At 39.4% G+C, this 13489-nt stretch overlaps 1 protein-coding gene across 8 annotated transcripts in view; it reads left to right on the forward strand.

Moving 5' to 3' along the window:
- The window catches only part of SGIP1 (SH3GL interacting endocytic adaptor 1), a 247057-nt gene that overhangs the window by 202495 nt on the left and 31073 nt on the right, over positions 1–13489 (forward strand). For 5 of the 8 annotated variants that reach the window (XM_030207461.1, XM_030207465.1, XM_030207462.1 and 2 more), the window contains one exon: positions 4469–4528. The exons of the other annotated variants lie outside the window; for them this stretch is intronic. In XM_030207461.1, coding sequence (XP_030063321.1) covers positions 4469–4528 — 60 coding nt within the window. The remainder of the gene's footprint in view (positions 1–4468; positions 4529–13489) is intronic. 8 annotated transcript variants of the gene reach the window in all.

Consider the following 13489-nt stretch of genomic DNA (forward strand, 5'->3'; position numbering starts at 1 on the left):
CTTGTTTTAGTTTTTAATGTTTTAATCTCCTGTTCCTTCTTGATGTTATTTTTCCCCCCTTTCTCCGGCTTTTCTCTAGTTGAGGCAGCTGGGGTACAGTGCATTCTGAAATTAGCTATGGATTAATTAAAAAGGGATGTATTCTCTCAGTATGTGATCTGTAATGCTCTTATTGTTCCGTTCATGAACAGTTTATCCCTTGCTCAAATTGCAAACTCACAGACTGCTTGAGCAGAGAACTCCCTTGTGTAGATTTCATCATGGCAATGGGTGAAAGTAGACAGGAAGAGGTGTAACAAGCAGGAACAAGGATTGCTGAATAGATATCAGGCTCATTGTTAGGACAAGCCCTGTGAAAGTCTAAATCTCAAGTCAGTGACCAGCACTGCACAGGCTGTACTGCCTTCATGTCAATTCAGATTGGATTTATAACACACTTTTACCAGACTTAGGGGGTCTTTTACTAAGGTGCTAAACGCTAGAGACGCCAATGTATTCCTATGAGCGTCTCTAGTGTTTAGCGCGCACATGTTTTTAGCGCACGCTATAAATGCTAATGCGCCATAGTAAAAGACCCTTTAAGGGAGAAAGTTAATCAAGTTAAGCTGGGCTATTTTACTGTCAACCCCAGTTATTAGTAACTAAGTCTCATTTGCATAACATGAGACCTGTGGTAAAGTAACCCATCTTAACTAGTCCGTATTGATAACTTCCCCCTATATGTAGTTTAAGCATGTGTGTTTAATCAAAGTATCCTAGATACCAGTATGGTGCTCAGTAATTTTATATACCTTGTTGAGCCAAACTAGTGTTTCTCAAGCTAGTTCTGCACTACCCTCCCCCCCCCCCCCCCCCCCCACCCCACCCAAACCAGTCTGTATTTTAAGGATAACCACAGTGAACAAGCATGAGGAAGATTCACATACATTGCATACCTATCTGTTGCATTTTATTGTGGATATCCTTTAGCTAGAGTGTACTCCAGGACCAGCTTAAGAAATACTGAAACCAATAATATGAATGGACACTGAGACAAATAAGTCACTCTGATAAAAGTAAAGGTATCAAAGGGCCACAATATTGCAAAATTTCCAAACCATGTTAATGCTGACTATCTGGAGGGTATTATACCAGAAAGATATTTGAGAAAATCAGGGGATATTCAGTTCTGCCCCCTGGAAATGAACTGCATAGTTGGTTATACAACTCTAGACTGTGCACAATGTATACATCAAATAATCATGGGAAGATAGATTTCTCATGGCTTAAGTGTGAAGCTAGTTTACGTTTAAATGCATATATTCATAGCATTATTTATCTGTTGATATATCTTGAAAGATTTGACAGTTTAAATTCTAGCGCCTCTCATCCTGATTTTAATTATTTACTGAATTTTTGTTGCTTTTGCTAACGGTTTGCTTTCATTTGAAAAATTTCTTATTCTTCTTGTTTTTATTTTCAAATATTCCCTTTATTAATGACACGAGAAGACGTTACTTTTATTGACAAACTGCCCTCATTTGAAAGGCATTGTGAAACACCTACAGGTACTGTACTAACCCTCAGCACCGAGAAATTTAGAGTAATGGTATGACTCATCATGTCGCCAGAATACCTGAACAATTCATCAGCATTCTATACCTCAATTTATTTTGTGCATCAAAAACGCTATTGATGTGTTTCAGTTCTGAACAGTACTGAAAGGGGAAATAGCAGTATATTGCGTGACAGTTTCTCAAACAAAGAATAGATGTTTCGCAAACGCATGATATATTTGAACAAGGAGGAACGACTGCAATAAGGCGTATTTCTGTTTATTAAAAATGACAACGCGTGTTAACACAGTGTTTATCGCTAATACTAGTTGCTGAAGTTAATGACCTGCAAATGAGGCATAAATGCATCTATGAAATAATTAGCACATGTCATTTTTCAGTGCACTAAAAGATGAAGAGTTGTTCTCTTTATCACATTAACATTGTTGTTGTGCTAAAATGCTCACAAACTAATTTACGCACATTAGAAGCACTGTTAAGATACATAAAATAGTTTGCTCATATTAACTGTGCATTCAGGGGGCAATTTTGTAATCTAGGTGCTCACATTTACATACTCCTTGCATTCATAAATGTCTAGAATACTAGCACTTATGCATGCACATGTACACTTAACTCATGAAAGTGTCAGCAGGGTTGCTGTTCTATAATGACATGCCTAACTTAGGGCTGGATTCAATATATGGTGCTCAAAATTTGGCACTGAATGTGTTCTGGGATCAGCGCCTTTTATAGAATAGTGCTTAGTGCCAGGATCCACGCTCAATTTTGGGCACGAGAAGTTACACCAACTGACTAAAATGAGGCGTAAATTCTGGCCCACATTGAGCTTGGATCTGCATTATTCTATAACACTGCACACATTTTAAGGGAACGCCCATGGCCACGCCCCCTTTGCAGATCTGTGTGGAAATACTTAGGTGCTAATGTATAAATGGGAGCATGTGTTTTTGCACAAATCTGCCATTTCTGCCCTGTTTTGGCGCCTTGCATCCATTAGAATGCTTTTCTGCACTGCAAATTTGGTGCCATATGTAGAATTCCCCTGTTAGTGTGTAAATGCAAGGGGGGAGAGCATAGATGGAGCTCCCAGTTAATGTGAATCCCTGCCGCCTTTAGGCTCCTGCACTAAAGCCAGCTATACAACTGGTGTAACTGTGAACACCTAAATGTTAGATGCACTAATTCCAGGGCACTCAAATGCTGTTGTACAATAGGCATCTACTGCATGTCCTCTGGGGGCCTAAATGGAGGTGCCCAGCTGTAGAATTGCTCTCTTTTTGCACTTGTAACACATGTCAAAGTATTTGCTCACTTAAGTACTTTGGCTATGTTATACTGTGAGCATAAGTGTATACCAGGGGGGTTCAGTAGTAAATTTTTTTTTTCAATTAAAAATTTTTGCTTGCGCCAAAGATTAATCTGCCTGCTTGTGGTGAAACACAAACAAAATGCAGCTGTCTGAAGCATTCAAAGGTGATGTCCTCAACTGCTTTTGCCCAAGCAATGCATGTTAACAACATTACCTTACTCAAAGTATGTTAATCATGCTTGTTTCCATTGTCACAATAGTTTTGTCAAAGAAGAGGGAAAATCAGCAACTAAATAGTATAAAAAAAAGTTTTTTTTTTAAAGGATGAATAAAATGAACCAAGATCATTTTGGGGACCCTTTTACTAAAGTGCAGCAAAGTTTTACACTTACTACACTGTATATTTGAAGCCTTTGGATTAACTATTGGGAGCATTTCTACCATGTTCCCATAAGTTAGTGCACTAAAAAATAATTTATCATGTGGTAAGTCTGCATACAGATATTGTGGATGCACTTAGGGCAGGGGTTCTGAACCCAGTCTGCAGAACACACTTGGCCAGCCAGTCAGGTTTTAGGATACCCACAATGAATATGCGTGAGATACATTCGCTTGCCCTTGTATGCAAATTATGTCATAATTATTCATTGTAGGTATCCTGAAAGCCGCCTGGCTAGGTGTGTCCCAAAGACCAGGTTGAGAATCACTGACTTTGGGGGTAATTCTATAATGCAAGCCCTATGATTATGCACTGATTGCCTATGTAAATGGTTAGAATAATGGTCCATAGTGCATGTTTTATAGGTAGGCACACACGTAGATGGAATTAGGGTGGGACTAGAAGTTATGCGCATATCTCTATAGCTGGTGTAAGTACTCTTGCCTCAGTGCGTATACTGTATATACCCAGTTAGGCTAATGTTTTGTAAAGGTAAGTAGTTGCCTATCAGACACTCTCTGGGCACATATGTGGGTGCACAATTATAGAATTATTGTTTAGAAATGTATTCATGCTATCACTACCAGTGACAGCATGAACTGATGTACTGTGTGCTAACGGTATTGTGCAGTCCATACCCTTTTCCTGCCCCCATAACATGGTATGCAGTTAGCACATATATCAGGGAGCACTATCACGCCAGCACGGTAACAGTTACCGTTAATTTATACATTCAATACTTGGTGCACTTTAGTAAAAGGGCCGCCTTGTTTCGGTTCTGACAGTATATGGAATTTTAGTATTTTATGTCAGAGTATCATTTGCTTAGGAGTTAACCATTATAAAAGTGAGTAAATTAGAATTGGTTTTGCACAATCATATTGTTAAAGCTTACTCCGGTTAGCTGCATGATAGAAAACCTGTTCTTTCCCTCTGTGTCAGAAAAGAAATGCATTTTAACAAAAAGCTCCCCTCTGTGCTTTTTCCACCTGCTTCTGTTTGATGATTCCAAAACAACGCTGCACCCTTCCAGTTCTCTTTATCCTTTCCATCAAAGGCTTGCAGTGCCTTTCCCTGCCACATACTAAGATGAATAACCTGGTCTGTGACTCACCTTGTGTCCTTCTCTCTCCCCACTCCTCCTTCAACTCCTGGCCACAGAGAGTGAGCAGCCTTCCCTCGTATGGTTTGACAGAGGAAAGTTTTATTTGACTTTTGAAGGTAAGCAGTACATAGTATACCAGCCCCTAAACTATTCTCCTACCCTTTTTCTGTACCATGAACCCTTCTTCCAATGTATATGAAATGTCATGGTTTACTTATATTTGACACCAGTGGTAATTTTGATTTGGTTTCCATGTTATTTGCTTCCTGCAAAGTTTGTGTGTAGTGTGTATATGTGAACATGCGCGCACACACACACAATCTATATATCTATATACATGTGCGTATGTGTGTGCGCATGTATATACACACACTACACACACATACATACACTACACACAAAACGTAGAGGAAATAAATAATGTGGAAACCAAATCAAAATTACCACTGGTGTCAAATATAGTAACCATGACATTTCATATGTGTGTGTGTGAGTGCACATGTTTATATATGACAAAAGGAAAAAAAATTCTAGTCTGGGTTCTTTTTAAGTGTGTCTATTCCACAGGAATAAAGAAATAGCATATTTTACCAAGAGAACTGTTTCTGACAACTAGGACTTGCAACATTTATAACTGTTAAGGCAAGATGAGACAAAAACACAAATTAAATATTTTGGTGATCATTACATCTTTTGTTTGTTTTGATTTCATTAAACAGAACTGACAGATTGGTCGTTAATGTTCAAGGTAGTATGAAAAACCAATCTAGGAAGAAAAATAAACTCCAACGAATTAAAATGCATGCTCTTATCAAGCATTTACCTATCATTTCATAAAATAGGAACGCCTTGAAACAAAATTTCATCAGGATTAATATAGATCACTCTGTTGAAGAAAGTTTGGGGTTACTAAATGTATCTATTTTAATGCCCATTCTGTGTAAAACAGAGTTGATAGGGGATTTAATTAGTGATAGACAACCTGGGTTGATTTTTATTTCCAAAACATGGCTCCCTGACTTGAACTCTCATTTGATTCCATCTTTTTGTTCATCTGGTTATATAGAGTGGATAAACGGGGAGGAGGTTTAGCATTGTTATATAAGAATATGTATAATTTTAAATTTATAGAAAAATCAATAGAGGAGAAGCTGGAATATATGGTTTGCCAATTTTTAGACAATGGGAGTAGGAACACTATTGGATTTCTGTTTTTTTATAGACCACCTGGTTGCTGGAATTTAGTTTGTAAGAAAATTACTGAGGTTTTTAGTCATTAGTCTGCTGTTTGATAAACTGGTTCTACTAGGAGATACAAATCTTTATCTAGAAAATGATGCTGACCAAGTTTCCTGTTGTTGCTAAACTTGCAGCTCAGTCCTATGAATATAACACATAATAGAGGTCATATGCTGGATTTTTTTTAGCTTACTCTAGAGATAATGGTCTAGAGTCATTGGTAGGAAATATATCTTGGGAACCTGTTATATAGACTGATCATTATCTCTCTACTTTCTATCTAAGAATTCCTGAAAATCTGATAATTATTGAGAATGGCTGGAAGAATAAAAAGGAAATTATGTCTCATAGGTTTCCAGATAAAGATATTTTTTTGTAATGGGGTCTTAACACAGAATCTACTCCTTCAAACGCACAAGGGATAATTTCAAGTAAGGAATACTGCTATTTTTGGAGTACTAAATAGGTTAGCGCCTTTATATAGAAAATTAAAGAAAAAATCTGATAATCCCTGGTGCACTGCATTTTGCAAGATCTGAAAAGTGGAGAAAAACTAGAGAGTATAATTTGTATCAGGCTTGGAGATATAGTATTCGGGATTATAAAAAGGCAATATAGGAAGCAAATGTTCAATTTTATGATAAAAAGATACATGAGTCTGAAAATGCTTCCAAAACACAGTTCAAAATTTATATTGAATTAACTAGTACAGGAATACTTCTGAATTATCTCAGCCTTCTGCAGATCAATTTACCCATTTTTTTCAGTGTAAGGTTAACAACATTAGACAATTATTTGTATTAAATAATAGTGATGCTCATTTAGCATTGCTCGAATGACAAGTCCAGCTCTGCGGGTGCTTGAGCACCCCCAATATTGAACAAACTCCTTGACTGTGTCCAAGAAGAGGTCATTTTCATTGGGTTTAGCATCCCCAATAATTTTGAAAAGTTGACTCCTATGGGTTAACCAGATAGTTGGTATACCAGCAGATAGATTATGGAATGAATTTTCCCCTGTGTCTAATACTATGATAGGAAAAATTCTGGGAAGGGTGACCTCAAAAAAGACATAGTGGAGTTGGAAAAGGTGCAGAGAAGGGCAACAAAGATCATAAAGGGGATGAGACGACTTCCCTATCAGGATAGGCTGAAGAGGCTGGGGCTCTTCAGCTTGGAGAAAAGGTGGCTGAGGGGAGATATGATAGAGGTCTATAAGATAATGAGTGGAATGGAACGGGTCAATGTAGAGCGTCTGTTTACGCTTTCCAAAAATACTAGGACAAGGGGGCATGCAATGAAGCTGCAGTGTGGTAAATTTAAAACGAATCGGAGGAAATTTTTCTTCACTCAATATGTAGTTAAACTCTGGAATTCGCTGCCGGAAAAGGTGGTTAAGGCGGTTAACTTAGCGGACTTCAAAAAAGGGTTGAACGGCTTCCTGGAGGAAAAAGCCATAGAATATTATTGAATGGACGAGGGAATAATACAGTATTTCTAGGATGGGCGGGACAAATTGCTTGTTCTTTTGGCCGCTGTCGGTGACAGGGTGCTGGGCTCGATGGACCCTTGGTCTGTCCCAGCATGGCAATACTTATGTACTTAAATCTTAATATGGCATACTGCACTTATAAACAGTGTGTTGCTGGAGGGTATTTAGCCTAATGAAATTGCTTCGATTGCTCTTACTCCCATTTCTAAAAACATAAAAGGAGATCTTACTCAAGTAGAACATTTTAGACCAGTGGCAAGTATTCCTTGGATAGCGAAACTCCTTGACTTTCTGGTGAACTATCAATTCTCACTTTTTTTTAGAAGAATCTATATATTTAATTTATCACAGCACAGGTTTTGCCCAATGCATTGCACAGAGACAATGCTTATAGTGCTTAAAACAGAAATAAAGCGATAGATAGACTTGGGTAAGGAATCTGTCCTATTGTAGTTTGATATTTTTGTAGCATTTGACACCGTGGATCATGATGTGAAGTGGGTATTGGGAAATCAGTTCTTAAATGGTTTTCATCCTTCTTAGGATGATACCTTTTTTATTGGACATAACTTAATACATTTCTTGATTAGCTTTCGAAGGTTGCCCTTCTTCGTCAGATCGGAAATAAGCAAATGTGCTAGCTGACAGTGTATATAAGTGAAAACATTCAAGCATTACTATGACAGTCTGACAGGGTGGGAGGATGGGGGTGGGTCGGAGGTATGCATGGGGACATCAAAGCATATCATTGATATTCTAACAGGATGGGTGTGGATAGGTGAGGGGTGGGGTGATCAACAGAGACATACAACTTTATGGTTTGTAATGGGCTAGGAACCCCAGATCCTTGTTAAGTCCTTTCTGTTGGGTGTTAAAATATTCAATCATTCTGACTTCAAAGGTCTTACGTTCTTGTATGGTTTTAAAGTTACCTTTCAGTATTCTCACTGTGAAATCACTGGTACAGTGTCCTGGTTCTGTGAAGTGCTGTCCCACCGGGGTGGGGGCCCTACTGGCTGTATTGTTCATGTGATGTCTATGTAAATTGAATCTTGTCTTAAGCATCTGGCCTGTTTCTCCAATATAGCATCCTTCATTACATTTTTTACACTGAATGATATATACCACATTGGAAGATGAGCAAGTGAAAGATCCCTCACCTATCCACACCCATCCTGTTAGAATATCAATGATATGCTTTGATGTCCCCATGCATACCTCCGACCCACCCCCATCCTCCCATCTTGTCAGACTGTCATAGTAATGCTTGAATGTTTTCACTTATATACACTGTCAGCTAGCACATTTGCTTATTTCCGATCTGACGAAGAAGGGCAACCTTCGAAAGCTAATCAAGAAATGTATTAAGTTATGTCCAATAAAAAAGGTATCATCTTATTTTCTTTTCCATGTTTTATTTTGTTTGATTTCTATAGATTCTACATAGAATGTTGCTATTCCACTAGCAACATTCCATGTAGAAGTCAGCCCTTGTAGATCACCAATGTGGCCGCGCAGGCTTCTGCTTCTGTGAGTCTGACGTCCTGCATGTACGTGCAGGACGTCAGACTCACAGAAACAGAAGCCTGCGCAGCCTTCTACATGGAATGTTGCTAGTGGAATAGCAACATTCCATGTAGAATCTCTAATAGTAGCAACATTCCATGTAGAATCTCCAATGGTATCTATTTTACTGTCATAGTAATGCTTGAATGTTTTCACTTATATACACTGTCAGCTAGCACATTTGCTTATTTCCGATCTGAGGAAGAAGGGCAACCTTCGAAAGCTAATCAAGAAATGTATTAAGTTATGTCCAATAAAAAAGGTATCATCTTATTTTCTTTTCCATGTTTTATTTTGTTTGATTTCTATTGATAACCTTAAGCGTGGACTAACACGGCTACCACACTCCTCATCCTTCTTAGGAAATAGACAATATAGCATTTTGAAGAATGGTATAGCACCAAAGAGTTGGAAGCCAAACTGCGGTGTCTCAAGGCACCCCATTGTCACCTCAACTTTTTAATGTTTACATGAGCCATTTGGGAGATTATTTACAAACCTTGAATATTTTTTCATTAATGTATACAGATGACATTTTTGTTTGTGCCCTGTTCAAGATTCTATGGGGAATACTTTTTCATTAGTATAGCATTATATAAAAATAGTTGAAGATTGGGCTTCAGCTAACTTTCTTAAACTGAATACACAGAAAACAAAGTTAGTATAGTTTGGTGACAAGCAGAAGTTCTCCTTCTGAAATAATAATTTTTTTTTCAGGTACTTCTTTAACATTTGATAATAAATCAAAAGTACTTGGTATAATTTTAGATTCTAAGCTATCTTATGAGCACTAGATTAATGCGTTCGTAAGGATATTCTTTTTTCAATTTGGATTCCATTATTGGTGTGACAAAACAGTGTGTTTTAAGCCTGTAAACTGTATTATTTCTTGAAGTGTATTTCTGTAGTTGGACCAGCAGGTGGTGCATGTTTATGTTTAAAGCTGTTACAGAGAAAAGACTGTACCCTCTTTAGTTAACACAGATAAGAGGCAACCTGCAGTGATGTGGCCAGCTATTTTTAAAACTTGTTGTTCTGGGTTCTGATTGGCCCAGGAGTTCAAATTCATCTAGGAAATACTGGATTTTTCTCCAGTCTCAGCTTGCAAGTAGAGAGAGAAAGACCTCTTTACTTAGACCATGTGAGCAGTTATATTCTGTAACCAGTGAGCAGCTATATTTCTTGTACTTCCCAGGCACTATTTAGGTAATGAATAGATAATTTTATAATTGAGCCAGATTCTGTTACCTGTTATTTATGTGCTGTTTTGTTCCATCTATTTTTATGGTTCACTGTTCAATATTTTTATGACAATAAACATTTTTAGTTTATTACCTCTGCTTGTCTGGACTGACTAAGAATCCTGGTGGTTTGTGTGTTGGGTCTGTGAGTGCTTTCCAGGAACTGTGGGACCACTGAGAGTGTGGCCCCAGTAACTTGGGGAATACCTTGAGCAGGAGACTTGCCCAAAGGCGGTTGGGACCCAGTCGGTGGCAAGAGTTTGCTAGTGTAGAGCACAAGTGGCAGGTGCAGGCAGACCTGAGCTGTGCTGGGGATAGACCCTCTGAGTGGCCATGGGGTAGACCCCAGGTGGGTGGCTAGGTGTTTTGTGACAATTGAATTATTGTAATTCTTTATATTATGGCATACGTAAACAACAAATGTGGCAACTCCAACTTCTGCAGAATACAGCTGCTAGATTGATCTTTGGATTAGGCAAGTTTTATGACGTTAGCCCCCTGTTGAATAACTTACATTGGCTAAGATTAGAACCTCAAATTGAATTTAAAATAGCCTGTGATCTATCTCTCCTCGATCCCCATTGTACCTGAAACACGTGTACCTTTATTCGACCACAATATCACCTTGTATCTGTTTCTCTACTGGACTTGGCGAATGCCTTTATGGTACTATGTAAGCCACATTGAGCCTGCAAATAGGTGGAAAAATGTGGGATCAAATGTAACAAATAAATAAATGTGTTTATGGTGCTAATTCAGTTATGGTAGAAAACTTTCTTACAGTGGCATTCCTAGCCTGGATGGCACCGGGGGCGGATCACCAATGCGTCCCCCCCCGGGTGCAGCGCCCCCCCCCTCCCCGCCTGCAAAATGACACCTCCCCCCCCCCGGCGAAATGACACCCCCCCCCCCGACTGCACGCCGCTGGGGGGGGTGCCGCAGCGTGCGCCTGTGGGCTCTGACTTTGCTAACTTCGCTCGTTCGCTGCAGCTCCCTCTGCCCCGGAACAGGAAGTAACCTGTTCTGGGGCAGAGGGAGCTGCAGCGAACTAGCGAAGTCGGAGCCCACAGGTGCGCGCCGCGGCACCCCCCAGGGCGTGCACTCGGGGCGGACCGCCCCCACTGCCTCCCCTTGGTACGCCACTGCTTTCTTATGTCATAGAGGGCATCTAAGGGGTTCTAAAAATCTGTCTCTTGATGTTTTTGCCTTCCAAGGCAGAAAAATATGGAGTAGTCTATTTACAACAGTTCACTCAACTACTTTTTGAAAGGTCTTAAAAATGTATTTGTTCATTTCTTAATTTTTTGCAGTTCTTTTTTTGTAGGAAAAAAGGTACTGGTACCCATTATTGGTAACCTTACGGGCGTGGTCATTAAATATGGCTCCACCCATATGGTAGCCAAACCCACAGTAGTCACACCCTTTTTGCCAGCCATGGCACATATAAACAGGCATTACTGAAAATATTACACCAGTATAGGAGAAGAAAAATAAGTTGTGATTATTTTTTCACTATGAATAATTTCTGTAAGCTGTTACAGCTCCAGTATACCCAAAATGACACAAACCAAATTAGCACACAGACCAGGAATTAGGAGAACAGTCTTGCCAAATCTGAAACACAATATGTTATCAAAATCTCAGAACCTAGCAAACAGATCCCTATTCAGACACTTGGCCTTGCAGTCACACATGCAGAACAGAGATAGCATCCCTCTTCAAATAGAGGCAAAAATTAACGTGAAATCCTAAGAAGCCAGATTCTGTGTGCAGCACAATACCAGGAAAACAGAAACACGTTTCCTCCTATACAGTGCAAAATAAGACAGCAGATGTAAATTCTCAAATTGGACATGAAAATAAAATACATTTTTCTATCTTTGTTATGTGGTGACTTTGTTTTTTGATCATGTTAGTCCCAGTCTCAGATTTCGCTGCTCTCTACCTGTTCTCTTAACTCCGTTTCCAGGGCTTCCTGGCCATTTATTTCTTTACTTTCCTCCTTTCTTCCTCCATGGACTTGACTGGAGGAGTTATAGAGTGGATTCAGCTTTTGCCTATTTTCTCCACCTATGTGCAGTTTTTCTCCTCTTTTCCTTTTCCCTAATCTCAATTCATGCTATCCCTTGCATCCATGTCCAGCATTTCTCTTTCCCCCCCTCCATCCATGGCCAGCAGTTCTTCTCTCTTCTATCCCCTTCCAACCATATGCATCTCCTTCCTCTCTCTTCACTGCCCGCCATCCATGTCCAGCATTTTTCCTCTCTCCCTCTTCCTTCAATAAATGTGCATCTCCTTCCTCCCCTCCATCCATGTCCAGCATTTCTCCTCTCCCCCTCACCCCTCCTTACTGTGCATTGTGTGGATATGTAAGAGCTCTTGTTTGCTATTTGCTATTCTTCTTTTATTATATATGTTAAGATGTGAACCTGCAGAAGATCATGAGTTTGTTAAATGCACCTATTACAGCAGGTTGCATACAAATGGTGATCAAAGGTGCCAAAGGGTCCTGACATTACTACAATTAATAATCTAATATAATAATTTGCTCCTGCAACGTTCCAATGAGGCTACCTGCGATGGTAACCAGCTCCTGACGTCACTCTCCTCCAACGTTCTCCTTCCCTCCCTCCCTTCCAGTTCCAGGCCCCCTCCCTCCGATTTTTTTTTATAATCATATTTATTATCCATTCTCAGTACACTTGAAACTTACAAATCAATATTTTATGCCTGTCCATTTCCATTACCATTTGTACAGATAAATGTTCCAACAGTTTATCCATATTTTCTCCCCTCCCTCTCCCCCCTTCCTACTTCCCTCCCCTCTCTCCCCCCACCCCTCTTCCCTCAGGAATTCAACACTCTGCTCCTTGCCACTGAGACCAGGGTGTCCCAATATGGAGACCAAATTTTACAAAATAAGTCCCCTTTTTGTGAAGAGAGGTCCGTTGTAATTTTACGTTCTAACAAGCACATTTGAATCATTAGGGAGCGCCATTGGCTAACCGTGGGGTGTTCTGCTGCTAGCCAAACTTGTAAAATTGCTTTTTTCCCCATCAAGCTTGCCCTTTGCAGAAAAGCCTTCGCTCCAGAAGGCACTTGACCTTGTATGGTAAACATATTAAATAATTGCTTTGGGGAATGGGGCCACTTAATTTTCTAAATATATGCAGCTATCGCAGATGCTCTGCTGTCAATACCAGATAATCTAAATACATATAAAGCAGAGTTTTTTGTCTATGAGGGAAAAGTCTCAACCACTACAGCTATATTCTATACACCTGAGTGTTCATTTTATAGCCTGTAGAAAAAGTCATCATAGACTTGAAAAACCCTCGATTTTTTTCTTATATAGAATTTTTTGTTTTCTTTATCAAAAAGTAAAATCACTTATCTTGCCAAATATTCATTTGGACAGGCGCTTAGTCCAATTAGATCATGAAATTGCAATGGTTCCTACGGTCCCGTTTCGAGTCTCTTCGTCAGGGAACAAATTTCTTTACAGAAGATACGATCTTCCCCAGAGGAAAACTAACAAAG

This window comes from Microcaecilia unicolor, chromosome 6, assembly GCF_901765095.1.
Source record: "Microcaecilia unicolor chromosome 6, aMicUni1.1, whole genome shotgun sequence".
In the NCBI taxonomy this organism is placed as follows: domain Eukaryota; kingdom Metazoa; phylum Chordata; class Amphibia; order Gymnophiona; family Siphonopidae; genus Microcaecilia; species Microcaecilia unicolor.